We start from the raw sequence: 27,924 nt of genomic DNA, 5'->3' as shown, positions 1-27,924 counted from the left end.
TATTGTAATGATATTGATAGACTCCTTTATTTATTCGTATTTTAATAATGTATTTATAATGCCCTTAATCAGAAATCAAGCTGAAATGCGATATTTGTGCCAATGAAGTATAAACCATTTGTGAAGGCTTTAAAGTAAAGCAGAAAATAAATCCTTACATGTAGCTCCTTGTTTACATATATTCACATGCAGTTCTACCAAATAGCTGCAGGATTTCACATATTAAAGGTGAAGATTACTGTCAGGAATATTATCATGTTTTTCATCATCTTTTTCTTTTCTTTTTTGGAAGTAAACTTATTACTTACCCAACATTTTCTGCATCTTCATCACACTCAGCCCTGTACTTGCAAGCCCCACATTTGGAGTGTTTTCTGTGAACTTCTGTTCCAGATCCTTCATACTCTAAATAAAACAAGGCAGTGTCATCAGAAAATATGACTTCTTTCACATTATGCTATGACTCTGTCTACACAAATTAGCTTGTGTCAGGGTTCCTTCCCCACTCTGAACTTTAGGGTACAAATGTGGGGACCCATATGAAAGACCCCCTAAGCTTATTTTACCAGCTTAGGTTAAAACTTCCCCAAGGCACAAAGTCTTTGCCCTTAGATTAGGTAAAACGCTGCCACCACCAAGTGCTTTAACAAACCAACACTCAGGGAAAGGACCACTTGGAGTTCCTATTTCCCCAAAATATCCCCCCCAAGCCCTTACACCTCCTTTCCTGGGGAGGCTTGAGAATAAACAAGATGAGCACAGACCAGCCTTGGATTTTTAAGGCCCAAAAAACCCAGTCAGATTCTTTAAAAAACAGAACTTTATTAGAAGAACAAAAAAGATAAGAGAACAACTCTAAGATCAGAATGGAAGATAATCTTATAGGCAGTCAGATTCAAAACATAGAGAATCCCTCTAGGCAAAACCTTAAGTTACAAAAAGACACAAAAACAGGAATACACATTTCCTCCAGCACAGCGAATTTCACAAGCCAAAAAAAAGAAAACCTAATGCATTTTCTAGCTAGATTACTTACTAACTTTACAGGAGTTGGCGGGCTTGCATCCTTGATCTGTTCCCAGCAAAGGTATTACACAGACAGACAAAAGCCTTTTCCCCCCTCCAGATTTGAAAGTATCTTGTCCCCTCATTAGTCATTTTGGGTCAGGTGCCAGCCAGGTTACCTGAGCTTCTTAACCCTTTGCAGGTAAAAGGACTTTGCCTCTGGCCAGAGGGATTTTATAGCACTGTATACAGAAAGGTGGTGACCCCTCCCTTTATATTTATGACAGCCTGCCTTTCAACAGGAAAGCAGCTTGTAGGCATAGCGTTGTTATATATTTATACCACAGTCATTAGCCTCACTAGTATTACTTCTTCCAAAATTGGGCAACAACTAAAGTTTGATAGAGTGATAACAATTACAAGATAGCACACAAAAACAAAAAAAAACCAAACAAAAACCATTGCTTCATTGGCTATTTACTACTCCTTTATTGTTGTACAGAGTGATTTGCTATTGATTTTCCTCAGTTCTCTAAATCCAACACTAATATACATACTAGCTCATTTTAAGGAAACTTTATTTGACACTAACACCATATAAAACATGCACCTTTTAATGCCATTTGACTGGTAATTTAATGATGTTCAGGTACAGAATGTATACATAGCCAAGCAGAAAGAAAGGAAAAAATTTTAATTGAAGTTCTGTAATTATAGACATAGTTCCATATAACTACTTGTTACATGTAATGATTTTTTCCTCTATGTCCCTGAGGATAGATTTTCTTCTATTTTGTACTAGATTATACTAATTTCTCATAGTTCCAGCCTTATTCCCTTTCATGCTTATCATCATCAGTGGTTTAGGACATACAGAAGACCCAGAGCATTATCCTGATAAGATACTGATAGAAATGGAACTTCCTGTAGAAGACAGAACACATCTCCAAGGTTCAAAAATATTGGTCCTACAGGCAACAGCATTATTCTTGTGGTTCACACTGACATCACAGCTCATCAGTCACATGGGAGGAAAATGTAGATCCACAATGTTCTGATGTAGGATATCTAGAATTTGATAGATGCCTAATTTATAACTGTCAAGTATCAGAGGGGTAGCCGTGTTAGTCTGGATCAGTAAAAGCGGCAAAGAGTCCTGTGGCACCTTATAGACTAACAGACGTATTGGAGCATAAGCTTTTGTGGGTGAATACCCACTTCGTCGGATGCATGTAGTGGAAATTTCCAGAGGCAGGTATAAATACAAGCAAGCAAGAATCAGGCTACGGATAACGAGGTTAGTTCAATCAGGGAGGATGAGGCCCTCTTCTAGCAATTGAGGTGTGAACACCAAGGGCGGAGAAACTGCTTTTGTAGTTGGCTAGTCATTCACAGTCTTTGTTTAATCCTGAGCTGTTTATAACAATTTATAACTGTTATGACACATTTGGTGGATCATCATAGTGAATGGTGTTCTCTTTTTTTCTCTCCACGAGTTCATAAAAAATATCAAGCTGATCAAGAAAAATATAGTTTTCAAATTCAAAGTGCAGAACAATGTAACCATAAGAATATTAAGATCTTCAAAGGTACAAAAAGTTCACTGGGCCAAAAGTACTGCATTGTTAGAAGGACATGGTGTATTTTAAAGGCATTATCACATGTCAAACATTGCATGTCAGATCACTGTGAATCTCTGCACACTACAGGATCCTTATACACCATAATGACTTATATTTCTGTTAATTGATTCTAAATTAAAAACTCCCCAGGAAAGCATAATATGAAAACATGTGAGCTTTGAAATATGAAACATTTTTTCTAAACTATTGTCACAGCTTTCTTGCCTTTATTAGTGGCCAAGTTAAAGTTAAATATAAAATCTACTTGAGCCAAACACACACATTAAAAATGAAACACATTTTAATGTTAGATGGGCAATATAAATATAAAATTATCAAACACAACCAAAGCTGTGTCTAGTTATATTTTATAATACATTTATATGTATGCTCAGTGCACCTTAAAGAATTAAATCTGTCTTTATCCTTTTAAGAACACATTTGTTTCCATACTGGAATAAAAATAATATTGCAGAAAAATAGTTTAAAATAATGTGGTTAATTTAATTTCCTACAGTATTTTTTTTTTTTTTTACATTTGGAGTTCTGCAGCTAAATTTTCAATCTCAATAATACCATTAAAGGAACACCTCAAACATCGCAATACAGTGAATTAAAAAAAATTGTTTAAAATAATTTCAGATACTAACCTGTCCCTGAGTCACACTGCCAATTTTGGTGGTTTTTACAACCACATTTTCCTACTTTTAAAGTGTTTTTCTCTGTTTTGTTGACTTTTAAAAGACTCAAACAGGGGAAACTGACTATACTGAAACAGTGAAATTGACTATACAAAATACAAAATGTTGTCAAAGATAAAGTTAGTAACAGAGAAAAGTATTTTCTCTCATCTCCTTCTCTTATAGTGGTCTTGTGTGCTACTTGTAACAATAGCCAGTTAAACAAATTATGCAGAAATGTAAATTCTAAATTGTTGGTATCCCTTAAATGCAGCATGCCTGGGAGTATGGAAGAGGAAGAAGCCTCCTTGTACCTATACATGGCTTCTTGGACCTTAGGTCTAGATGCACCTGGAGCAGATAAACTGGGATTAGATAGACAAAGAGATGAGTAAAGTCTTGGCTCCATTTCTTACTCAGTTGCCAGCACAGCTGAAAAAGCATGAGGAGAGATGGATGTAATAATTTATAGTTGATATAAATTCAGAGTGATAGATTCATAGATTATAAAGACAGAAGGGACCACTGTCATAATCTAGTCTGACCTCCTGTGTAGCAGTGGTTCTCCAAGCCGGTCTGCCGCTTGTTCAGGGAAAGCCACTGGCAGGCTGGACCGGTTTGTTTACCTGCCGCGTCTGCAGGTTCGGCCGATCGCGGCTCCCACTGGCTGCAGTTCGCTGCTCCGGGCCAGTGGGGGCTGCGGGAAGGGCAGCCAGCATGTCCCTTGGCCTGCGCCACTTCCTGCAGCCCCCATTGGCCCGGCGCAGCGAACCACGGCCAGTGGGAGCTGCGATTGGCCGAACCTGCAGACGCGGCAGGTAAACAAACCGGTCCAGCCTGCCAGGGGCTTTCCCTGAACAAGCGGCAGACTGGCTTTGAGAACAACTGCTGTATAGCACAGGCCATAGGACTTCCCTGAATCAATTCCTGTTTGAACTAGAGCACACCTTTTGGAAAAACATCCAATCTTGATTTTAAAGTTTCCAGAGATGGAGAATCTATCAAACCCTGGGTCAATTGTTCCATGGTTAATTATCCTAATTATTGTAAATTCAAATCTCATTTCTAGTCTGAATTTGTCTATCTTATTATGCCTTTGTCTGCTAGATTAAGAGTCCTCTATTATCAAATTTCTATTCCCCACATATGTATTTATAAACTGTGATCAAGTCACCCCTTAAGCTTTTCTTTGTTAAGCTAAATAGACTGAGCTCCTTGAGTCTTGCACCATAAGGCATGTTTTCCAATCTTTTAATTATTCCCATGGCTCTTCTCTGAACCCTCTCCAATTTATCAACATCCTTCTATCATAGATTTCAAGGCCAGAGGGACCAACTGCAACAATCTGGTCTGACCTCCTGTAGACTAGGACTTCCAGGCCATAGAATTTTCCCCAAAATAATTCCTAGAGCAGATCTTTTAGAAAAACATCCCATCTTGATTTAAAAATGGTCAGTGATGGAGAATCCACCATGACCCTTGATAACTTATTCTAATGGTTAATTACCTCAGTGTTAAAAACTTACACTTTATGTCTAGTCTGAATTGGTGTACTTTCAATTTCCAGCCTTTGGATCATGTTATATCTTTGCTAGACTGAAGAGCCCATTATTAAATATTTATTCCTAATGTAGGAACATATAGACTGTAATCAAATCACCTTATAACCTTCTCTTTGCTAAGCAAAACAGCTAAAAGAACGAGGAGTACTTGTGGCACCTTAGAGACTAACAAATTTATTTGAACATAAGCTTTCGTGGACTAATGCCCACTTTATCAGATGCATGCAGTGGAAAATACAGTAGGAAGAGATATATATATATATACACATACAGAGAACATGAAAAAATGGGGGTTGCCATACCAACTCTCATGAGACTAATCGATTAAGGTGGGCTATTATCAGCAGGAGAAAAAAAAACTTTTGTAGTGATAATCAGGATGGCCCATTTCAAACAGCTGACAAGAAGGTGTGAGTAACAGTAGGGGGAAAATTCTTGTCAACAGTTTGAAATGGGCCATCCAGATTATCACTACAAAAGTTTTTATTCTCCTGCTGATAATAGCCCACCTTAATCGATATATATTGTGACAAAGCTCTGTCCTTGCCTCCGTGGGTCCCGCATTTCCTGGTGGATTTCGCTAGCCTCAGAGGCTCACTGTGACCCTCCACATAACCCTTCTTTCTCTAGAGACAAGGGTCACAGTCTACTGAGCCATTTTCATCATAAGCCAGCGAGGGAGGTGAGGAGAAGTTATCCTTCCTTGCACAGTCTCTGTTGTCTCCCAGTCTCAGTGATTAATCAGGGGGCAAAGGTGGGGGGGGGAGCCCGGGCCAACCCTCTACTCCGGGCTCCAGCCCAGGGACCCTAATAGTATCAGCTATGGTAGCTGACCTTTTAGAAACATGACATGTACAATTCCCTGGGCTACTTCCCCCACAGCAACCCTCACTTCCTCAAGCTCCACTTCACCCTTACCCCAGGGCCTCCTTCCTTGTGCCTGATATGGTGTGTACTACTCAGTCTCTCAACAGCACAACTTCCTCCCACAGCTCCTGACATGCCCACCCACCTGACTAACTGGGAAGCTTTTAACTAGTTTCAGCCAGTTCCTGATTGGCCTCAGGTGTCCCAATCAACCTAGCATTCTCCCTACCTTCTGGAAAGTTCTTAATTGGCCCCAGGTGTCAATTGACCTGGAGCAGCTGCCATTTCACTTATCCTGGTACCAAAGATTTGTTTAGCCTGGAGCTAATATATCTATTTCCCATTACTTTTCTATAGCCATTTGGCCTTGCCCCATCACATATCCCATCCCCCCCCCCCCCCGCTCAACACCACAGAGTTGGGCAACTTGGGATGCCAGGCAGTATGCTCGTGACAGACCATCAGCGTTGTCATGGTGGCATCCAGCACTGTGCCATATGCGGAACTGGAATGGTTGGAGGGATAAGAACCACCTGGTGACCCTTGCATTCTTTTCCTTATTCTGCTGCATCCACTGGAGGGGTGCATGGTCCATCACAAGAGTAAATCGCCGGCCTGAGGTAATAAAGCAGTGTCTCCATAGCCCATTTGACAGCAAGGCATTCTCTCTCGACTACTGTGTATTTCTGTTCTCTTGGGAGAAGCTTTCTGCTTAGGTAGAGCATCGGGTGTTCCTCTTCTCCCACCATTTGTGACAGAACTGCCCCCACCCCCACCTCGGAAGCGTCTGTTTGTAAAATAAATTCCCTGTTAAAGTCCGGGGCTATGAGTACGGGGTCATTACAGAGGGCCGTCCGAAGGTCTGTAAATGCCCCCTCTGCTGCGTCGGTCCACTTTACCATGTCTGGACCTCAGGCCTTCACCAGGTCCGTTAGGGGACTTGCCCTAGTGGCGAAGTGGGGAATAAAACGTCAGTAGTAGCCTACCACGCCTAGGAAAGCACGGACCTGCTTCTTTTGGGTCGGCCAGGGCCAGTTTTGAATTGCCTCTAGCTTATTCATTTGGGGCTTCACTATGCCCCTTCCCACAATATATCCCAGGTACCTAGCCTCTGCTAGCCCTATGACGCATTAGCTATGGCTAGCCCTATGGCGCATTAGCAGTGAGGCCAGCCCGCCTCAAGGTGCGCAGTACTGCCTCAACTTTCTCCAAGTGGGTTCGTTGGGTCTCCTGTGCTCTCTCCAAGTCTTCCCGTACAATGGGCGTAACTCGGACTATCCGATCTCTCATCTGCAGTACATGCTCAACTATGTTCCTTCCAGGATTTGGCTCCTCTGGCTATATCCAATATGCCCCGAGGGTGGTGCCCATATAGTAGTTCGAATGGAGAGAAACCCGTGGAGGCTTGCAGAACCTCCCAGATGGCAAACATGAGGTAAGGCAATAGGGTATCCAAGTCTTTCCCATCCCGGCTCACCACTTTCCTGATCATGGCCTTGGGGGTCCTATTGAATCTTTCCACAAGGCCATCTGTTTGCGGGTGGTATACAGAGGTCCGTAGGGCTTGTCCATGGAGCAATGAACAGAGATCTTTCATCAACTTGGACATGAAAGGTGTCCCTTGATCAGTCAATATCTCCTTGGGTAGCCCAACCCGGGCAAAGATCTATACTAGCTCCTTAGCTATTGTCTTGGAAGCTGTGTTGTGCAGGGGAACAGCTTCCGGGTACCGGGTTGCATAGTCCAGTACAACAAGCACACGTTGGTGGTCCCAAGCTGTCTTCTCTAGGGGCCCTACCAGATCCATGGCTATCCGTTTGAAAGGAACCTCTATTATTGGAAGAGGTATCAAAGGAGCCTGCAAGTATGGGTGAGGGCTATGTAACTGACACTCTGGACAAGAGGTGCAGTATCGCCGGACATCTTCATGTAGTCCTGGCCAGAAGAACCTCCTCAGGATCCGTGCCTGGGTTTTCTCTACCCCTAGGTGTCCTCCAAACAGGTGACTGTGGGCGAGACTCAATATGGCTTTTTGATGTTTTCATGGCACCAGAAGTTGTTGTATCTCTTGCTCCTGCATTTGCACCACGCGGTACAGGAGATCTTTCTTCACCATAAAGGAAGGTCCGGGACACCAGACCTTCCCATCCATGGGTATCCCATCGATCTTGGACACCTCTTTCCTGGCGTTATCATATCTGGGGTCCTCCGCCTGGTCCCGCCCTAAAGTCTCTCTCCCAGGACTAACCTGCCCAAGCTCCCAGGGTCCGGCTTCTCCTTCTTCCAACGGCTCGCCGCCCCCATGGCTGGGGGCAGCCTCTGGCTCACCTTCTGTGGTGGAAGTTTCTCTGTTGGCTGCTCGCATCCATCTGCCTACTAGGGAAATCTTCTGGCCCTGGGTCACGATCCGGGTTCCCAATGCCTTTGCGGCCTTCCTCGGGGGGGAGGGATAGCTCAGTGGTTTAAAGCATTGGCCTGCTAAACCCAGGGTTGTGAGTTCAATCCTTGAGGGGGCCATTTAGGGATCTGGGGCAAAGATTGAGGATTGGTCCTGCTTTGAGCAGGAGGTTAGACAAGATGATCTCCTGAGGTCCCTTCCAACCCTGATATTCTATGATTGATTCTTTTTTTGTCTTTCGGGTCTTTTCGGTGGCCGAGAACAGATCCTGAGAAATCTCAGCGAACCTCGGGGGTTGACATTCTTCTGGTGACGAGTTGCTGTCCTCAGGGTCCCCACCTCCCTCCAGCCTCTCCAGGGGGAGTAAATTATTAAACCCTGGATAGTCCCTCCCAATGACTACAGGATATGTGAGTTTAGGAACTATGCCCCCGGTCACCTCAATGGGGTTTCCCTGAACCTCTATCTCCACTGGGATGGTGGGGTAATGGCTCACGGCCCCATGCACGCATGTCACTGCTATGCGTTTGGCTTGTAGCAGCTGACTACTTTTTACCAGCTTACCCGATATGAGGGTGATAGCACTCCCAGAGTCCACAAGCGCTGTAGTCTCTGCTCCATTTATCCTCACTGGCCTGGTGTAATTATGCGGGGCTAATGCTACACCTGCGAGGTGGATAAGGGAGCATGGGACCTCCCAATCCCCCAAGTTACATTGCATAGGCTCCTCAGTGCTGGGACACTGTGCTGCTGTGTGTCCCCACTCCCCACATGCATAACATCTATAATTGCTTTTAATCACTCCCCTATCCCGGGCATTACGGGGTTTAGTCCTGGGGTTCCCCCCACTCAGGCCAATCCCTTCCTTCTGGGGTCCCCGCTGGTTTTCGGCCCCCCCTTCTTCCACCTAGGATTCCCCGGGGTTTGGCTGCCCAAACTTCCAGGTTTGGGGTCGGGTGCTTGCTTTGAAAGGGGCCTTCCTTGGGTAGTCGGGTCAGTTCCCTGGCTGTCATCAGTCTTTCTACCAGCGTGATCATCTTGTCGTACGTGGATGGATCGTTCTGGCCTACCCATTTGCAGAGATCTGGCGGCAGTCCCCGCATGTAATGATCTATGACCAGTGTCTCCAAAATCTCCTCTGGCCTGCACGCCTCGGGCTCTAACCACTTCCGTGAGAGGTGTATGAGGTCGAATAGCTGGGACCTCGAGAGTTTGTTCTCCTGGTATTTCCACTCATGGAACCTCTGGGTCCTTACTGCTGCCGTTACCCCGATCGTGCTAGGATCTCTGCCTTCAGACAGGAAGATTCAGTGGCATCCGTGGCAGGCAAGTCAAAGTAGGCCTTCTGGGCCTCTCCACACAAAAAAGGGGCGAGAATGCTGGCCCACTGCTCCTGCTGTGGAGGAAGTAGCCCAGGGAATTGTACATGTCATGTTTCTAAAAGGTCAGCTACCATAGCTGATACTATTAGGGTCCCTGGGCTGGAGCCTGGAGTAGAGGGTGGGCCCAGGCTCCCCCGCCCCCACCTTTGCCCCCTGATTAATCACTGAGACTGGGAGACAACAGAGACTGTGCAAGGAAAGATAACTTCTTCTCACCTCCCTCGCTGGCTTATGATGAAATGGCTCAGTAGTCTCTTCTCTCGCTAGAGACGAGGGTCACAGTTACGTGGAGGGTCACAGTGAGCCTCTGAGGCTAGCGAAATCCACCAGGAAACGCGGGACCCACGGAGACAAGAACAGAGCTTTGTCACAACTAGTGTCAAGAGTGGGATTTTGTTCACAGCGTGGCGAAAGAAAGAGGTTTTTTTTTTTTTTAAAAAGTGCACTGGGATTTTGGATTTTTTTTAATTTTGGTTTGTTTGTTTGCTTTGTACCACAATGGAGGAGGTGGTAAGAGCTCTGGTACAAGGCATGGTAGCCCAGCAGGAGGCCACCTGGGTTCAGGCAATGGCATAACAGGAGTCTATGCGGCTACAGCAGGAAACCAATCAAGATCGTGCCCTCTTGAGAGAGGTGGTGGACCAGCTGAAGATCCCCACCACCCAGGCCCGGGGTCCGACGGGATGCGAACCCTGAGGACCACTGGTTGTCTGCCAAAGATGACATCAGGAGATGACGTAGAGGCATATCTCCTCTCATTCGAAAGGACGGCTCAGCATGAGGCTAATACTGATGCTTATTTTTATGCATATTTTCTATTTTTAATCACTAAGTTTTCACAGTTGCAAGAAATTATGGGGGGAACAGACAACTTAATGACAGTAGATGTGGAGACTCAAAAAGTTAAAGCTTTATAACTGTTAAAACATAAATTGTCAACATCACATATCAAAATATACACAGTAAATATCCTTAAAACAAACTGTGCTAACATTTGTATTATCATCAATAGAAATATTTATCTGTTTGTGTGTGTACAGTGAAATCAATGCTTACCAACATTAACTAATAAAAATCTAATCCTTCCAGGCCTAAACATGTGTCACTCAGATTAAAGTCCTCCATGATCACAGAGATCCCCCCTCTTTCACCCCTCCCACCCCCGCATTAAAGATAGGTTCTTAGGGAGCTGGTCATCCTGTTCTCTAATGTGATTTTGTGGTCTGTAGCAGACAACAATTAGTACCAATCTTGTGCTTTATCTGTGGGGACTTTGATCCATAAACATTCAAGATCATTTTCTTCTAAGCTGTCAGTGACTCAGAAACAGGTAATGCCATTTTTGACAGAATGTCACTCTCCCTCCCCTTTTACCTACTCGATCCTTCCTAAATGGGTTATAATAATTGATTTCTACATTCCAGTCATGCTAATCATCCCACTAGGTTTCAGTAATACCAACTAGATTGAATTTATGCTCATAAATGAGCAATTCCAATTCCTCTTGTTTATTACCCAGGCTCCTGGCACTGGAGCATAGGCAATTAAAGAACTTCTTCTGTTCACATCCTGTGTTGTCTTGATTAATTTTGTTCTCAGCATCTTGATTTTGTTCTCAATGAATGCTCATTTGTTCCCTTTTTTCACAGTCTCAGGCCACCATCAAATTAACATACACACACACATACACAGCAGCCCAGGGTCGCTCTCTTGTTATGTCTACACAGCAACTAGACCTCTATGGCTGGCCTGTGCCAGCTGACTCAGGCTCATGGGGCTTACCTGCTTCATTGCTGTGTAGCTGTCTGGGCTCAGACTGAAGCCCGGGCTCTAGGACCCTGCAAGGTAGCAGGGTCCCAGAGATCAGGCTCCAGCCTAAGCCTGGAAGTCTACACACCACTGAAACAGCCCTGTGACCAGCCGCGGGGTTTTCTTTGCTGTTGTAGATATACTCTCTGAGTCTGAATGGCTTCCAGGGCTACCCCGAGATAGTGCAGCATACATACCCACACTTTGTTCAGGGCTGTGCCTAAAGTCACAATCCAATACATGAAACTGAAATATAAATACACTGTACCAGAGTGGAGTGACTAGTGTTTATGGTTAAGTTGTGGCCAGTCTTTATGTGACCATGCAGAAAGGACTGCTCTCTGACCTGCACCCCCTACTAAGAACTGAAGCCTCTGCGTTCTGAATACAAATGCTGCTAGAGAGGTGTCCCTCTTAGGAGCGACTTATCTAAAAGGGGTTGGGAAATAGGGGGAACCAGAGCTCTATCACTCCTGCATGCTGACCATGTTGTGTGCTGCACCCCTTAACACGGGTGTCTCCTATTGTGCTCCTCTCAGCACAACTAGGATGTCTCCAAAATGCCTCCCAGTGCACCTCCTTGAGGCAGTGTAGCGCCACAACACCCTTACTACAGGCTGTAGCTGAAGGCTACGATCTAGTGACTGGTCTGATTGACAGATTATGGAAACGCTATTATGATGCCTTAGTTAAGGCTGTGTTCTGTTTTGCAATCAGAAGTTGACTGTAGCATGTGTAGACATCCCTGAGCTAGCTTTGATCAAGCTAAGTCCAATAACAATAGCAACAAAACTGCGCCAGCATAGGCTATATAAGCCCGCTTGTGACCTGGGCATGTACTTGAGCAGCTAGCCTCTGTTGTTGCAGCTTCATGGCTATTGGTATTCAAGCTAGTTAGATCAAAGGTAGCTTGGGTATGTCTACACATACTGCAGTCACACCTCTGAATGCAGCGTAGACATACCCTTTGTCTTATATGAAAAACAGCATATTTATTCTGAATTTTCATATCTTTCGATAAAGTTGAATTTTCTGCTGGCTTGTGTGCTCTAGTCTTTGTGTAAGGAATGGTTACCAATGTGGAAGATCCTGTTCACTGTCAAACTGTTTAGCCAGTTTAGGAGCAGAGTTCTCCTCTTCCACCCAGAGATCCACACCTCACTGTTGGAACATCCATCATTCACCATAAAATACCACACAGCAACCTTAGCTCTGCCCCAGTAGGAGGCCAGTCTCCCAGCACCTTTGCCTTCGACCATGAGATCACTACAGATAATGGCAGGAGAGACATCTTCTCCGTTTAGTGTGGTTGTGAGTTTGGGGAAGGGGGGAATTTGAAGACTGACATGCCTCCTGAGGCAGAATTAAGGTAGGATTGTGTTGTCCGGCGGTTGTTCTAGTGATGAGGCGTGTGACTCAGGGTGGAGGAATAGAGGGTATGTTAGATGCTTTCATTTTTCTTTTCCTTCCTTTTATAGTTTTGTGTTAGGTATATTACATATCTGGCAAACTTAACTCACAAACAGTGTTCTTATGTATTAACAATGAGTTATGTCAGACAAAGTTAACATTTCTGGTAGCATTTGATGAGTTTTCTCTGACTGCATAAGAATCACCATGGAGGAATAGACTAATATTCAACTACTCCTGTGATCTGTTTCCTCAGGAGCCAGTTCCTGATGCTCCAAAGGGAAGCTAAACAACTTCAAAAATATGCATTTGACAAACTATGCACCAACATATGATAGTGAGGAGGTCAGAAAGTCACCATATGCCCAGAAGAGTGATGAGGGAGCAGTCCCTGCACTTTCATGAACAAAGGCAATACCATTATGCCAAGCTCTTACAAGGACCGCACAGTGGGGAGTGGGTTCCTCATTCCTTGCCCCTTCAGATAAGGGCCAGACATCTGTCTCTTAGCCTCTCCATGGTCCTGATTGTGATACCCTTACTCAGGATAGCAAGCACTAACCCAGGAGATCACTCACCCAGAAGTCACTACTTGTGTAAGTGCTAAAGGCTGCACAGTCAGGCCCTCTATATTTGTCTCCTTTCCTTGCCTCACAAGGGTGTTGTGAGATTTTGTTTTGTTGCCACTTTTACTAACTTACAGAAATAAATGGGGCTAATAGGGGTTTAAGGCACTATTCAGGACAGAATCAGGCCTGTAATGTTTGTAAATCACTCAGACTCTCAGATTGGAGGTGCTATAGAAATGCAAAGTCACATTATCCTTCTCCACCTTCTGTAACTGACATGTTTAGAAAGCTCCAAAAATTCAAGCTTTTGAAATTTATAAAATATAAAGGTTTTGAAATCTGTATGTTGACACACGCCTGAGTGTGTGACAACCCTGGGTAACTGTTGTGCCCAAGGAGGGTAAGGAACAGATGGTAGTCTACTAAAAAGCACATACTGTCTATCAATTTATTAATTATAAAAAGCAATCTGCCAAACTTTCATCACAAGATACTTTAGATACTAAATTTCAGAGAGATTGGGAATTCAAAACAAATTATTTTAATAACAATTAACTTCGCTATCTGTATTGCAAGAATGTTATTTCCTCAGCTTGAAAAGCTGAATTGATCAGCTGCCATCTGTCTAAAATTAATTTTATTTTAATACATAAAATGCATTTGCTTAGGTAAACAGACACTTGCTATATGTATTTTTACACCGAAAGAGAAAAAAATTAATTCTATGCGCATAGCATGACGCTTAGAAATCTTGCCCTCTGAGGGTCTAGAAGGTTTAAGACACTGGTACTAGAACATGGAACCTTTCACCTTGAGGTCAGTGATCTAAATCTGAAGAGCAGGCCTGAAGTGACAAAGTCATTACTGTCTGATAACTGTTTGATGGCCTATCTGACATAGATTAGTGGTTTCAGACTCGTTCCTAGTGAACAGCTGACAATAGCACAAAAGCAACACTACGAAAACAGGAACTAATTGAAATCCTCATTGGCAGTCTCAGCAGAGAAGTTAAGGATTGTCTGAAACCAGAAAAGAAGCAGCTCTGCTGTGTGGAGAAACAGTAAGAACTGCCCAGAGGGAACAAGCCCAGAGGATCTCCCCTCAAATGAGCTATTGTCTGTCACTTTGGACCAACTAGGGATCTCAGTAGATTTAGATGGGCCCCTGGAGCCCAACCAAACCTCTAAGATGGTGACTTCAGAACTGCTGCACTCTCCAACCACCAATGGCAGTCCGAGAAAGCCCTCCAAATAAGACAAGATTGAATAACACCCTTTAATTTGTCTGACTTGGCTACAATCCTCCTTTGTGCATCACAATAAACAACTTTTACAAAATGGAACCCAACCACACCCCCCAAAAAGTTCCCTTTAAAGACTTAAATTCATATCCCTACCTACTATCCTAGGTCATGGGTCGAAGTGGGTGCCGATGCACTGGTATATTCAACCACTGAATATTGCACTCCAGTATGGGCAGGCAGTTCACATACCATATTTCTCAATGTGCAGCCTGATGCTGCAATGAGAATTATAACGGGAACATTAAAATCAACACCCATTCAATGGTTGCCCACTCTGACACACACACACACACACACACACACACACACACACACCTCGTGAGTACAATCAAACCATGAACATCCCAGCCTGAACTTCCCAACTTCTGAGGACCTCCGGAACCTTCCAAAGACACATCTGAAATCCCACAAACCTTCTTAAAGAGTCCTCATTCAATCCTGAGGCACACTGGGAAGAATTATGGGATAATGCTAATATACCGAATAAACATCTGATTGCTGACCCGCCCAAAACAACTTCCAGGCTTTAACCTCCTCAGAAACAAGGGTCTGTATTGAACCATTTCAGAACATCGAATGGCACATGCTGTCATCTCTTACACTGCTAGAAGCTGCCAGAATACACAGTGTGACTGTGGACACCATAATTTACAGAATATGGACCACATTGTAAATTAGTGCCCACTTTGATCATTTGCCAGTGGCATCTCAGACCTACATTAAGCCACTTCAGACACGACACACTGGCTCACTAATCTGGACTTGGTTACTTGAACGTTGCTAGTCACTGCAAGTGCCATACAAAAGTAGAAAAAAGTATCTCTGGTTTGCAACAAAATGGAACTAGTGGGGTTGCATAGGTTGCAAATCCAGGCAGAATTTGGTCCAATGGCCCCTATAGTTTTCCTGCAGTTGACTCACCTGCAGCAGGACCAATGCAGTGCTTGGCTCTAAAGTGCCTTTAGCAAATAAGCAGGGTATATTGGAGTAGGTTAAAACCATGGGGCTACAAATACGGGGCTGCTTCAGGTAAGTTACAGTGAGTCACTACAAAAGCCACTACTCACTGGGCTTTTCCCATCCATTAGAGAGCTTTCACTAAGAAAGCACAGTGAAAAAACAGACTACATTCTCTTCTCAGTCATTCCTATGCAATCCCACTGAAATCACTCTTCCCAAGGCTACTTCAGTGAATGTACACAACTGTCACTCTAGGTAGAATTTGTGCACTAAGTACCACTAGAAATAAAAGGTCTGGAGACAAAAAATACCTTGGTATGCAAAAACAAAAATGCATGCAAGCTAGCCATCCAGCTTCTTCATAAGGATGAGCCATTCTAAGAATTTTCCTGCTCAATTTACTGGATCAAATTCTGCCAAGATTTACAACCTATATAACCCCACTGATTTCATTTTGTTATAAATCAGGTATACTTTGTCCCATTTTCTGAAATGATACATAGGGCTTAAAACTAACTTCTATTTTGCTGAAGCGAAAACAACAGTAACAAATCATATTTATTGGAAGAAGAATATAAAACAATTAAGATGATGTGTTTCGGCAGAGCTGGAAAATTGTTGAATAATATTGTTATGAGCTGGGTGACACATGGTTATGGGTTGAGTAAAAACTTTGTTGGAGATTGATGATTATGAATGCACCCTTCAATTAACATAACTGTAAAGATTAATTAATCACAATCCTCCAGCTAAGACAAAAGGGGTTGTGAACCTGCCTATGAGTTTTGGATTGTGTGGGCAGAGGGGGGTTTGCTGATTATGGTTTTGGATGAGAGAGAAGTGTGAGAGAAGCGGGGTGGGGAGGAGGGGAAGCAGGAGATCACAGAACTAGAGAGAGACAGAGACAGCATGAAGAAATCCAAGCAGCAGCTGGTAACAGTGTGACCTTGAGAGAAACTTAGAGAAAGATTCTGAGTTGGGGGTGCTGGCTGAAAACAAGCTTGGGGCTGTAGATTAAAAAACTACTCCTTTTGCCTATGGTTCCTCCTACACTCAGAGAATCAGGACTTTGTACATTCCTTGTAATTAAACAATACTGCATCAAAGAAAATACCCAAACTCCATCATCAATTTTTCCTCCAAAAATGGAATATCCCCTTGTCTTTATATGCATTCTAAAGAGTTCCAAATCATCAGTTGTGGTATCAAATAAGCAATATTTTCAGGGATGAGCTCAGTAACTAATGTTCCTTTCAGTGGGAAGGTGGGGGCATAAAGGCATATCAATGAGATTTTCAAAACTGCTTTACCTTCTGAATTAACATCCCATCCTCATATTAAGTGGCTTCGGACTCTAATAGCCACAGGTGATCTACAGCTGAATTTCATAAATTCAATAAGGCTAATAAAAATAATGCATTTTAAGTTCAGACTTCTGTCATGAGCAACATGGGCAATTTTTTTGTGACCGCTAATGTGTTGTGAGAGCACAAGAGACTGAAAATCGCTTATCCAAAATGTCAGAGGGCAACCTAGATAAGTGTGGCACAGCTGAAAAAATAGGTGGATGATATGACTGTCATTTCACTGTCAGGCATACTGCAAAATGCTACAACTCCGACTGCTTTATTCTAACATCTTGGTGACAGTAAACATGATTTGGCAGAGTCCAGCAGAGTAGTTACATGATCTTTGGCCTTTTTGTGATACATGACAATTTAGGGAAACATTGTCTGAGCTAATCCACCGTGGAACAAGTCTTTTTCCTGTTGCAAATCTGCTCTTTTGGCACAAACACCATTATATTTCAGATGATGCTATTCTCAAGTAGGAGGATATTGTGTGTTGAGTCAAGTTACAGAATAACTAAGGAATTGGCAACTGAAACAAAACCACATGAACCAAAACCACAAATTTAAATCATACCTAGTGCTAGCAGTCTGTTGAACAATGACCCCTTTTAGCACTGGAAACCCTAACAGTCAGATTCATGGTGATTGTAGGGCAGAATTTAGACTTTTACCATTACTCTACTCAGGTGCAAAAATCTACTAATATTACCATGGACCTGGACAGCAACATGCACATTTTCTGAGCTGCGTACGATCAGCTATACATATATACTTTGTGTTTGCAGTTATCACAACAGCATACACTATCATACATGACCAGTTAGATACATAACTGGCATTTACCACCATTAGCATCTGAAAATTGGAACCTGTAGTGAATTGAGGACTGTACTTAGTTTGCAAGCTATCACTTTGGGGGGAAGAAGTGGTGGGGCTTCCCGTTCCTGCTTGCAGGCTAGGGGTATCCATAGGTAAGCATAAGATCGGCAGTCATTTAGCAGACACACAGCATAAAGTACAGGAGGGTGAGTTGTGCCTCTGTTTTTGGGAGCACCCAGCTTTTTGCTCTATTTTGGGTTCTTGTGTGTTATTGTTCCGTTCTTCTGAATTCTAAGAAATAAAATAGCTGTGATGGATCTGCTAAGTAGATGACAACAACTCCCATCAGCCTCCTCCCCACTGTACTTCCCTTTCCTCTGGCCAGACAAAGGGAATGCGGAAGGGTCCTGAACCAGGAAGTGGATGGGCTCTGTTAGGAAGGAGTTGGTGCATGGCTAGTGAGTAGGGTTGCCAACTTTCTAACTGCACAAAACCAAACACCCTAGCCCTGCCCCTTCCCTGAGGCCTTGCCCCCCGCTCACTATATTCCCCCTCCCTTGGTGGCTCACTCTCCCCCACCCTCACTCACTTTCACTGAGCTGGGCCAGGGTGCGGGAGAGGGTGAGGGCTCTGGGCTGGGGGTGTGGGCTCCAGGGTGGGGTCAGAAATTAGGGGTTCAGAGTGCAGGAGGGGGCTCTGGGTTGGGAGGTGGGGCTGAGGGATTTGGAATGCAGGAGGGGGCTCTGGGCTGGGGCAGGGGGTTGGGGTGCAGGAGGGGGTAAGGGCTCTGGGCTGGGCTGCGGGATCTCAGGTTGGGCTGGAGATGAGGGGCTTGGGGTGCAGAAGGGGGCTCAGGGATTCAGAGTGCAGGAGGGAGCTGTGGGTTGAGGCAGGGGGTTGGGATGTGGGAGGGGGTACGGGCTCTGGGCTGGGGTGCGGGCTCTGGGGTAGGGCTAGGGATGAGGGGTTCAGGGCTGGGGCAGGAGCTCAGGCTTACCTTGGGCGGATCCTGGTCAGCGGGGCTAAGGCAGGCTCCCTGTCTTTCCTGGCAGGGCAGGGGCAGGACAGGACAGGACAGGAGACTCCACATGCTGCTCCCATCCTCAGGCACCGCCCATTGGCTGTGGTTCCCGGCCAATGGGAGTGCAGAGCTGGTGCTTGGGGTGGGGGCAGCGCGCAGAGCCTCGTGGCCCCCCCACCTAGGAGCCGGACCTGCTGGCCGCTTCCAGGGTGTGGCGCGGTGCCAGGACAGGTAGGGACTAGCCTGCCTTAGTCCTGAAACACCTCCGACCGGACTTTTAATGGCCCGATTGGCGGTGCAGACTGGAGTCACCAGGGTCCATTTTCAACCAGGCTTTTCAGTAAAAAACCAGACACCTGGCAACCCTACAGGAGCTGCAGAAGGGCCAGATGCAGAGAGGAATTCCAGGAATTGTATGCAGAGCTGGGTGTAGAACAAATTGTGACTGCTAGACATTACAGCAGGGTGCAGGTCTGTATGGGGTTTATGGGGGAGCAGCAGTTGCTGGGCAGGGAGCCAGTGCAGAGGGGCCCCATGAGAGAGACACTACTAAGTGACCCTGGCTTGGAAACCTGCAAGCTCCGATTTGCTCGAATAGAGACTGGAGAGGGCATCCCATGCACTAGGCCCAAAGAGCCCTGACTCTCAGTTGGACTGCCCCAGGGCCCAACTATTTATTGATATTACTCACTTTGAACATTAACTGTTTAAGCCTCTGTACAGTATTTGCAACCTTTCCCTTTCCTGCCAGCCCTAGTAAAATACCCTTTCACTTAATTATGTGTCAGAGTGGTTACTGGGACCCACCAGGGTTAGCATCTACAAGGCCTAGCTGTTGAAACACCTACAGTGCTTGCCTCCAAATCATAATACACCTGGCACACTACTAGCATCTTGGGGGCTTGGTGTACTCCGGCCCTGAGCAACCCCAATAAATTACATATTGTTATGTTGCAACCTTCCAGCAAGAGTATTTTATGTTTTTTATCCAACTTCTCTTTATGTATGCTGTGAACATACCAGAATACTTATCTGGAACCACATAAAATTCTCTTCGAGCTTTGTATCTGTCTTGCATAAAACCACCCGACCCTGGGTAGGCTAAGATCACCAACCACAATGGTTCAGATCTTCTTAGGGACAGACTAGTAGCTTGCTACCCTCTCTGCTGTGACTGGGGTGGCTACCAGGATTGCTCCCTCCTATGGTATTAGCATATCCCCCTTTTTTCCTCTCCTTCTCCCCAAATTAAGTTCCCTGTTCGGCTCTCCTTTTGTCACTTTCAGTTTATTCTCCTTGCCCCCACAAACACAAAGTGGGGTCTCCTCCCTTTCTTTTCCACCAGGGATTCTCTCATCTTCTTCTACCCTACTTTTCCCCTGTCACTGCAGTATATGAATGCTTCACAAACTTTATTAAAGTTACCCTCATAACACCCTTAACATCTTGAGGTGTGTGGAGAAATAAAATGTACACAAAGATTTAAAAAAAAAAAAAAAAACAAAAAAAAAACCCTAAGAAGCCTTTTTGCATGATGTCACTACAGGGCAGAGTTAAGGCTGTTTGGGTGTTGGAACTGTGGACTTCAAGACCTTAACATTCAGATTTCTTTTAAGTTTATCTTTAACTCTGAATTTCCTGGGTTTGTAATATTTGTTCTCAGGATTATTACAACATCCATGTAATGCTTTACCTTAAATTATTGATATGTACTCAACTGTAGCTTCAGTTTAATATCAAAAAATTTTTTAACAATCTTCTTGAATTCTTGTCCAGAACATTTTCCAGTGACTCAAGGAAGGACGGATTCCATCACTTTGTCAGACACGGAGCAATAACATGACACGTTGAAGACCAGCCTTATCTTTTTTTGTAGTTTCTTTTCCTACAATGCAACTCCCAGTTAAGCAGCTAGAGCTAGAGTGAAACAAGACTATATCATTCTGTCATCATATGGTATCTTCCAGCCAAATGCTTTTAAAAATTAAACTTAATTTTAAGAAGATTTGTTTTGTATGACTGAAATCAGAGTGAATTCTATCAACACGTGAGCTCTTCTAAAACTGGAAGCCAAGTTAAAATCAGGAGATATGGGGTGAATTAACATAATCTGTATCCTCTATATCGGAGATGCAAGAGGTTGCTGAGGCAACAAGCCAACAAAGCAGAGTAGAAAAGGGAACTGGTGCAATGGAGTGATGATTGTCACCTGTTGGTGAAGAGGATAAATATTGCCCCAGTTCCCTCTTAGTATATAAAAAAGAAAAGCTAGCTCCTACTCCTTGTGAGTTCAATTTAGGGTTTAGTCACACAGCAAAGTAAATAATCATTTTCCATAATAGCAACTTTTAATGTAATTAAAGATATTTTGAAATATTAAACAACACAGGGGTGCTGGATGCCTAGGGGATTTTTCTCCCAAGAGCATTGGTTCAAATCTGCTCTAGGTCAGCTGTAATTAAGACCTTGTCCATGCTAGAGAAGCACCATTGTAACTCTATACCTTGCAGACTCATCTAGCTCCTCATGAAACATGCTTTCCCTCAGGCAGGGCAGAACTGTTCAAAGCAGGCAATGGAATGATCCAAAAATGTAACTGGATGCAAACAGATATTATGCCACAGTTTGTGCAAGTCATTGTGGGATAGGTACAAACTGCCATAGAACAGCTTTCGTGTATTACTAACACCACACTGGGTTTTTCATGCTGAAAGAATTTTAAAATTATCTGTTTTTCATAATTTACAGGAAAGAGTGTAACTAAAAGAGACTTAAAGTACACACAAAAATGTACAACAACAGAAAACAAGTGCAATTGTGACTGTGTACTTACCCCCTTCTCCTGATCCAGAACCATTATCTGATAAGGAAATAAAAGGGGGAAAAAAATCACAACATTGTCTCAGGAATAGCTCTTTAGTCAAGAACCTGTCATTGCAAAAACTATACAAATATTACACATCAAGAGCCAAGTATAAAAACAATGTCTCCCATCATATCAGGCATCACTATTAGAATTTGTCCAGTCTTATCATACACTCTTTTCCCTACCTGTCAAGGTAAATTTGCTCTGAGAGCAGCAGTGTTTTTTGTATGAGTTGCTGAAAACAATTGCATGTAGTCTGTAGCTGTAGCACCAACAAAATACAGTAACTCCTCACTTAAACGTTGTAGTTATGTTCCTGAAAAATGCGACTTTAAGCGAAACAATGTTAAGCAAATCCAATTTCCCCATAAGAATTAACGTAAATGGGGGGGGGGGGTTAGGTTCCAGGGATTTTTTTTTGCCAGTATATATATATATATATAAATAAAATACACACACACACACACAGAGTATAAGTTTTAAACAAACAATTTAATACTGTACACAGCAATAATGATTGTGAAACTTGGTTGAGGTGGTGAAGTCAGAGGGTGGGACATGTCCCAGGGAATGCCTTACTGCTAAATGATGAACTAGCAATTGGCTGAGCCCTCAAGGGGTTAACTCATTGTTAATGTAGCCTCACACTCTACAAGGCAGCAGGAATGGAGGGAGGGGAGACAGCATGGCAGACAGAGACAGAGACACACACTCTGTGTGTGAGAGAGAGAGAGAGAGAGAGAGAGAGATGTGCATTTCCCCTTTAAGTACGCTGACCCACTCTTAAGTACACTGCCTCATTAAGTTAATCAGCAAGCTGAGACCACAGCTGCTGCCAGGAAGCTCCCTCCATCCTGAGCCCCGTTCTGTGTCCCCCTGCTCTATGGAGATGGGGTAAGTGGGGTGCAAGAGCAAGGGGGAGTGGGACACCCTGACATTAGCTCCCCTCTTCTCCCCCTAGCCCCCAGCAAGCAGGAGGCTCCTGGGAGCAGCTCCAAGGCAGAGGGCAGGAGCAGCACATGGCAGTGGAGGGAGGGACAGCTGAACTGCTAGCAATTGATAACCTGCTGAGTGGCTGCCACACAGGGAACTTAGGGGAGTAGGGAGCTGATAGAGGGGCTGCCGGTCCACCCTGGTTCCAAGCCCCCACCAGCTGGCTCCAACGGGCTGCTCTTCCTGCAAGCAGTGGACAAAGCAGGTGGCTGCCAAACAACGTTCTAAGGGAGCATTGCACAACTTTAAACGAGCATGTTCCCTAATTGATCAGCAACGTAACAACGTTAACTGGGATGACTTTAAGTGAGGAGTTACTGTATATCATTTCACCTCACTTGTTTCTCATATTGCTTTTAAGTCCTTTTTAAATTATAAAAGATTCCAAGTTGTTAAACAAAAAACAGACTAATAATATACAATTTGATTTTTGCAATCTATTTAACAGCGGCTACATTTTGACTTGAAACACAGCCCTAGGCTAGGGATGGTGCATAAATTGCATGACTCCAGAAGTGGCCTCAGGAGTCATTGTGACTCGGTGTGTCTTTATTTCAGAGTTCACTCCATTACCTGTTCTAGTCTGGCGTTAACTAGCCTCCTGCTGAAGTGGCCACACTGTGAAACAACACTAGAGCTGCACAGTGATTTGATTAGTAATACAAATTGATTGGATGAGCCGCTGATGCGTTGTACTAACTCAAACTGTGGCCTGTAGCTGCATCTCACTTCATTACTGGCTACTGCATCAGCAGCACTCAAGCTTCAATGACCCTCAACAGACCAGTCAGGTTGAATTTAAAGTACCACTTAACTCAAGATACAGATTTTTGTGTGTGGACTGGAGTTGGACTATGGTCAACACTCAAGTTATACCATGAGCTGACACTGCCGTGAAGACGCACTGCCTTCAGACATGCACTTCTGAGCCACCAATCCTTCTCTGTTATTTCCTTACTCCTTATGGGGAAGAGGAGAGAAATTTACAGCTGGCCTATACCAACAGTAAATTGACTAACTGGCTCAGGCACTCCAGAAGGTGAGGAGGGGAGTAGGGCCAGAATTCCACTCATTTCCCACCTCCCCTGGCACAGTTGCTCAGGGGATAGAGTAGGCAGGTGAGTTAGCCCTGTTTAATTCTACACACCCAGACCCAAGGGGGGTTCTTACTTCCTGGCAGGAACTCATAGTTCAAGCCAGAAAACCTCCCAGCTTGTTCAATTCTTTTTCTAATTTGCTATATTTCTAAGAATTGTTTCTTTCAATGCAGGAATTACAGGGTGAAATTCTATGGCACTAGGTCACTACCACACATTAAAAATAACCTCTTACCACAGGGGCTGTCATCTGGAATGGAGATTTTCCTGCTATTCAACCTACATTTTCCCTTCTTAATTCCATACTGTTACACCAAGTCTCACGCTGGAGTCTCATTATTTAAATAAACTAATAGGATAACATAAGGAAAATGTCTGTCTGGTATTTTCTTGACATCAATAATGACCCAATTTCCTGAAAAGCAGACAGCCCTTGTGTAATGTTCAACTGTTGCACCATTGAACAGACAACGTGACATATGGTGCAGCATTGCTTGATTAACAAATTTGAAGGTGGCATCATCTGCATACATAAGCTAAACCCGTAGGCATCCTTGGGATTGTGAAATTGTGTGATGAGCTGATTCTGTGCCTGTGACATAAAAGCTGCTAAAATCTGTCCAACAAACAAATGTTTAGGTCTGAAGAAATTGGAATTATTCCAGTTGCAATTCTTCCAGTGTTAAAGGAGCTACTTTTCATAATCTATACAATTATTTCAAAGCTTGATTCCCCAGTGCCTGCCCCAGAAAGCCCCAAAGGCAGCAGCACCCTAGAAGTCTGCTGCATGTGAACAGGATGTTGAAATTCCCTGGAAAGTATTCAAACGTCCCCTGTACTCTCTGGGGCTTCATTTAAACAACCAGGTAGGTGCACTTTTGAGACGGGGAGGTGTGGGGACATAATGGTTCCATAACCTTGTGACTAAACCACACACGACCTCTGGGACATCCTTACATGGAGGCTGGGATATGCTGCTGAGGATATTCCAGCCTAGAGGCTGCAGTAGAAATTCCACTAGCATGCTGTGAGCAGAGGGAGGAAGATTCCATTCTTTGGGATTTCACTCCGGCTGCGTGCAGAGAAGTTTTGATCCTCAGCTGGTGTACATCCTTTGAAATCAATGTACATCAGCAGAGGATCTGTCTCAGAGTGTTTTCATTGGCAAGTTCCCCATCTTTGGAATTCCAGTTTTATTGTTTGGTCTGACAAATCCCAAATTTGCTTCTTTTCAGTCTATGCTGCAAGGTTTATTTATTTATGTAGGCCACTTGGGGGGGGGGGGGGAGTTGAGTAAGGTGGGGGTTTTCTTTTTGAACTTGTAAGGGTTGTGGATTGGGAGGTTTTAAAGTAACTGTTTCGTGTGTGTATTATGAATTTGATTAGTGTGCCTACAGAGATGCAATAGGATTATTATAAATTAAACAATACTTCCTTGGCATTTTCTGGGAGGTATCCATGCTCTAGGGCTGGTCTCACTGTGGTTGGTTCTTGGAGACTGTGCTAAAAGCTACTGATTAGATTCTGCATCTCAGCCTGGGGGGATGAAAACTGCTCTTCCATCTGTAGTGACTCTAAATTAGCATGATTATGTGCCTGAGGCCCAGCGATAAAACAGATTGTCTCTCACCCTCAAGAGTTTTGAGAGGATGATAGGGTAGATCTGTTTCTCCCTTTGTCAGCCCAGTTTTTAATGCTCATAAGTAGGGCCCTACCAAATTCAAGGCCGTGAAAAATGTGTCATGGACCATGAAATCTGGTCTTCCTCATGAAATCTGGCTATTGTAGAAGGCGTTGCAGTATTGCTACTTTTACTTCCTACATTGCCTTCAGAGCTGGGCAGTCGAAGAGGTGGGGCGGGGCAGAGGTGGGGCAAAGGTGTTTGGTTTTGTGCGAGTAGAAAGTTGGCAACCTTAACCTGGGAACAGCCCTGTTCTTTCCACATGTCTTCAGCCAAGTCAGGATTTATCAGCGTGGTCTCCACAGAACAGCTGTAACAAGAGGAACCACACAGACAAAAGGAGAACCTCTCAAATGATCAAAAAGAGTAGGGACAGTAAAAGAATGTCCCAATTGTAGAGAGAAAAGGAGTACTTGTGGCACCTCAGAGACTAACCAATGTATTTGAGCATAAGCTGCAGCCGATGAAGTGACCTGTAGCTCACGAAAGCTTATGCTCAAATAAATTGGTTAGTCTCTAAGGTGCCACAAGTACTCCTTTTCTTTTTGCGAATACAGACTAACACGGCTGCTACTCTGAAACCAATTGTAGAGATCACTGATTTCTCCCATAAACTGTTTAGAGGCAAAACTAAAGTCTTTTCCACCAACTTGTGCTTGCTCCCTTCATGTGCAGGCCAGTACTTAGCCTTTCCTATGTAGCCTTCCATAAAATGGTCAGCATCATCCAGGTTTTATATTCAATGGCAGTTAAGTTCTGGAAATATTTTTGATAGATCTCCTCAATAAGGCCAAAGGTGAAAGAGATCAAGGCTGGATGCTTTCTGCAAGTCACCCACAATTCCCAGTGGCCGCCTATATTTCACCTGGGCTTTTCCTGACAACCAGGGGCATATTAATGCCCAGGCTGGCAAATTTGCAGGGGCGGCAAATTTATAATAGCAACCAGAGGCTGCTTCCCCCTGGCGCCCGTTTGCACCCTCCGCCCTGGCCCAACTCCACCCCTTTCCCGCCCCCATTGGTCCCCTTCCCCAAATACCTGCCCCGGCCCCACCTCCTCTCCTGAGCACGCCACGTTCCCCCTTCTTCCCCCCTCCTTCGCGAAGCTGTTTCACGCACAAGCGGTGGCAGGGAGTGGAGGTGAACTGGGGCAGGGGAAGCTGCTGGGGGGGGGGGGCGCAATTATTTCAGGGCATAGAGGCAGCAAAATCATTAATCCACCACTACTGACAACATGGAACTAACTGAATAGCCCAGTGTATATTGGGCCAGGCACGCCTTCTGCAACTCACTCCAGGCCAGGAGAAATGCCTCCAGGTTAAATTTGGGTCCAGTTGTGGAGAGTTTGACATCAAACATCAGGATCCTCTACCCTGCAGCTACTGTTTACTCACCAGCAACTAGAATGACCCATCTGTCACAGCACTCAACAAGGGCCTTTAACTTTTTCTTTAGCTGTCTCACAACTCTGTGCAATTCCACCTTTTACCCTTTGGAAGCATCACAGTTCCATGTAATACCAAGAGTGTCAGAGCAGTCATCAGCATAGGGACTGGTGTTTTAGGAAGGAAAAAAAACTGCACAATCCAATTCATTCTGCCACACAAATGAAGGCTTTCAGCAGTCACAGTGCAAACTACAGTTGGGTAATACCTTTTAGGACAATTTTTTTTTTCCCCCCTGAAAAATGCAGTTTCAGATTGATTGAAACATTTTGTGAATGTGTGTCTAATTCACCCCTCCAAGAAATCCAAAAATAGTCTAAATGTTTTGTTTTGATGATTTCAAAATGAAAAAAGTGTCCTCTTTTTGATTCAAAACAACTTTTAATTTTGAATTTTACTTCCATTTTATTAATTTTTGTAAAAAACTAAAAAACCCTTGAACAGAAAATGAAATATTTAATTTTGGGTCAAACAAAGTGACCTGAAATGATTTTTTTCCCCTACAATTTTTTTGGTTTGCAAAGAATTTCGTTTCAGGTTAATCCAAAATGAATTTTTCAATGTTTTGTTTGGCTACTGAACAGAAAGGTTGGTCGCTCTCACAGCTCTAGTACAAACAACAAAAAAACCTTCAACTTCCTGCTACTCAGACAGCAGAGTGAGGTTTACACAGTTAACAGGACACAAAATATGTTTAAGAAGTATGCCAATTTAGTCTTCTCAAACTCCTAGCAACAACACTCAATCCTCTTCCTGCTGTGTCCCCACCCTCCAGGAGCACTGCTGCCTACTGGCAATTACCCTTAATTTTGATATGAGGAGTTTTCTGAGAGGAATGCTCATAAGCCTAATTGCCAGCAGCTGTGGGGACTCCAGCTGCCTAATATAGGGTTTTAACCTCTGGCTTGCAAGGCTACATCTCAAGAATGTCCACTGTGGCACAAATTCCTAGAAAAGTTTTACAATTATTTGATCCAAATTTGTACCTTGTAGCAGCTTTTTTCACTTAATTATAGATTGTGAAAAGTAGTACAGATGGTCAGAAGATGAAATGCTAGCATCCATTGTTTACCCTCAAACCATT

The 27,924-nt window shown here is 44.0% G+C and overlaps 1 protein-coding gene across 1 annotated transcript in view; it reads right to left on the bottom strand.

The window, feature by feature from the left end:
- Positions 1-27,924, bottom strand: part of TMEFF1 (transmembrane protein with EGF like and two follistatin like domains 1) — a 220,633-nt gene that overhangs the window by 56,096 nt on the left and 136,613 nt on the right. Inside the window, exons 4-5 of the mRNA XM_074943510.1 lie at positions 21,593-21,619; positions 309-405 (exon numbers count right to left, since the gene is read on the bottom strand). Of these exons, the coding sequence (XP_074799611.1) occupies positions 309-405; positions 21,593-21,619 (124 nt within the window). The remainder of the gene's footprint in view (positions 1-308; positions 406-21,592; positions 21,620-27,924) is intronic.

This window comes from Natator depressus, chromosome 2, assembly GCF_965152275.1.
Source record: "Natator depressus isolate rNatDep1 chromosome 2, rNatDep2.hap1, whole genome shotgun sequence".
Taxonomy (NCBI): Eukaryota; Metazoa; Chordata; order Testudines; family Cheloniidae; genus Natator; species Natator depressus.
Note: the sequence above shows the minus strand (reverse complement) of the source record. Positions and strands in the feature narration are given on the sequence as shown.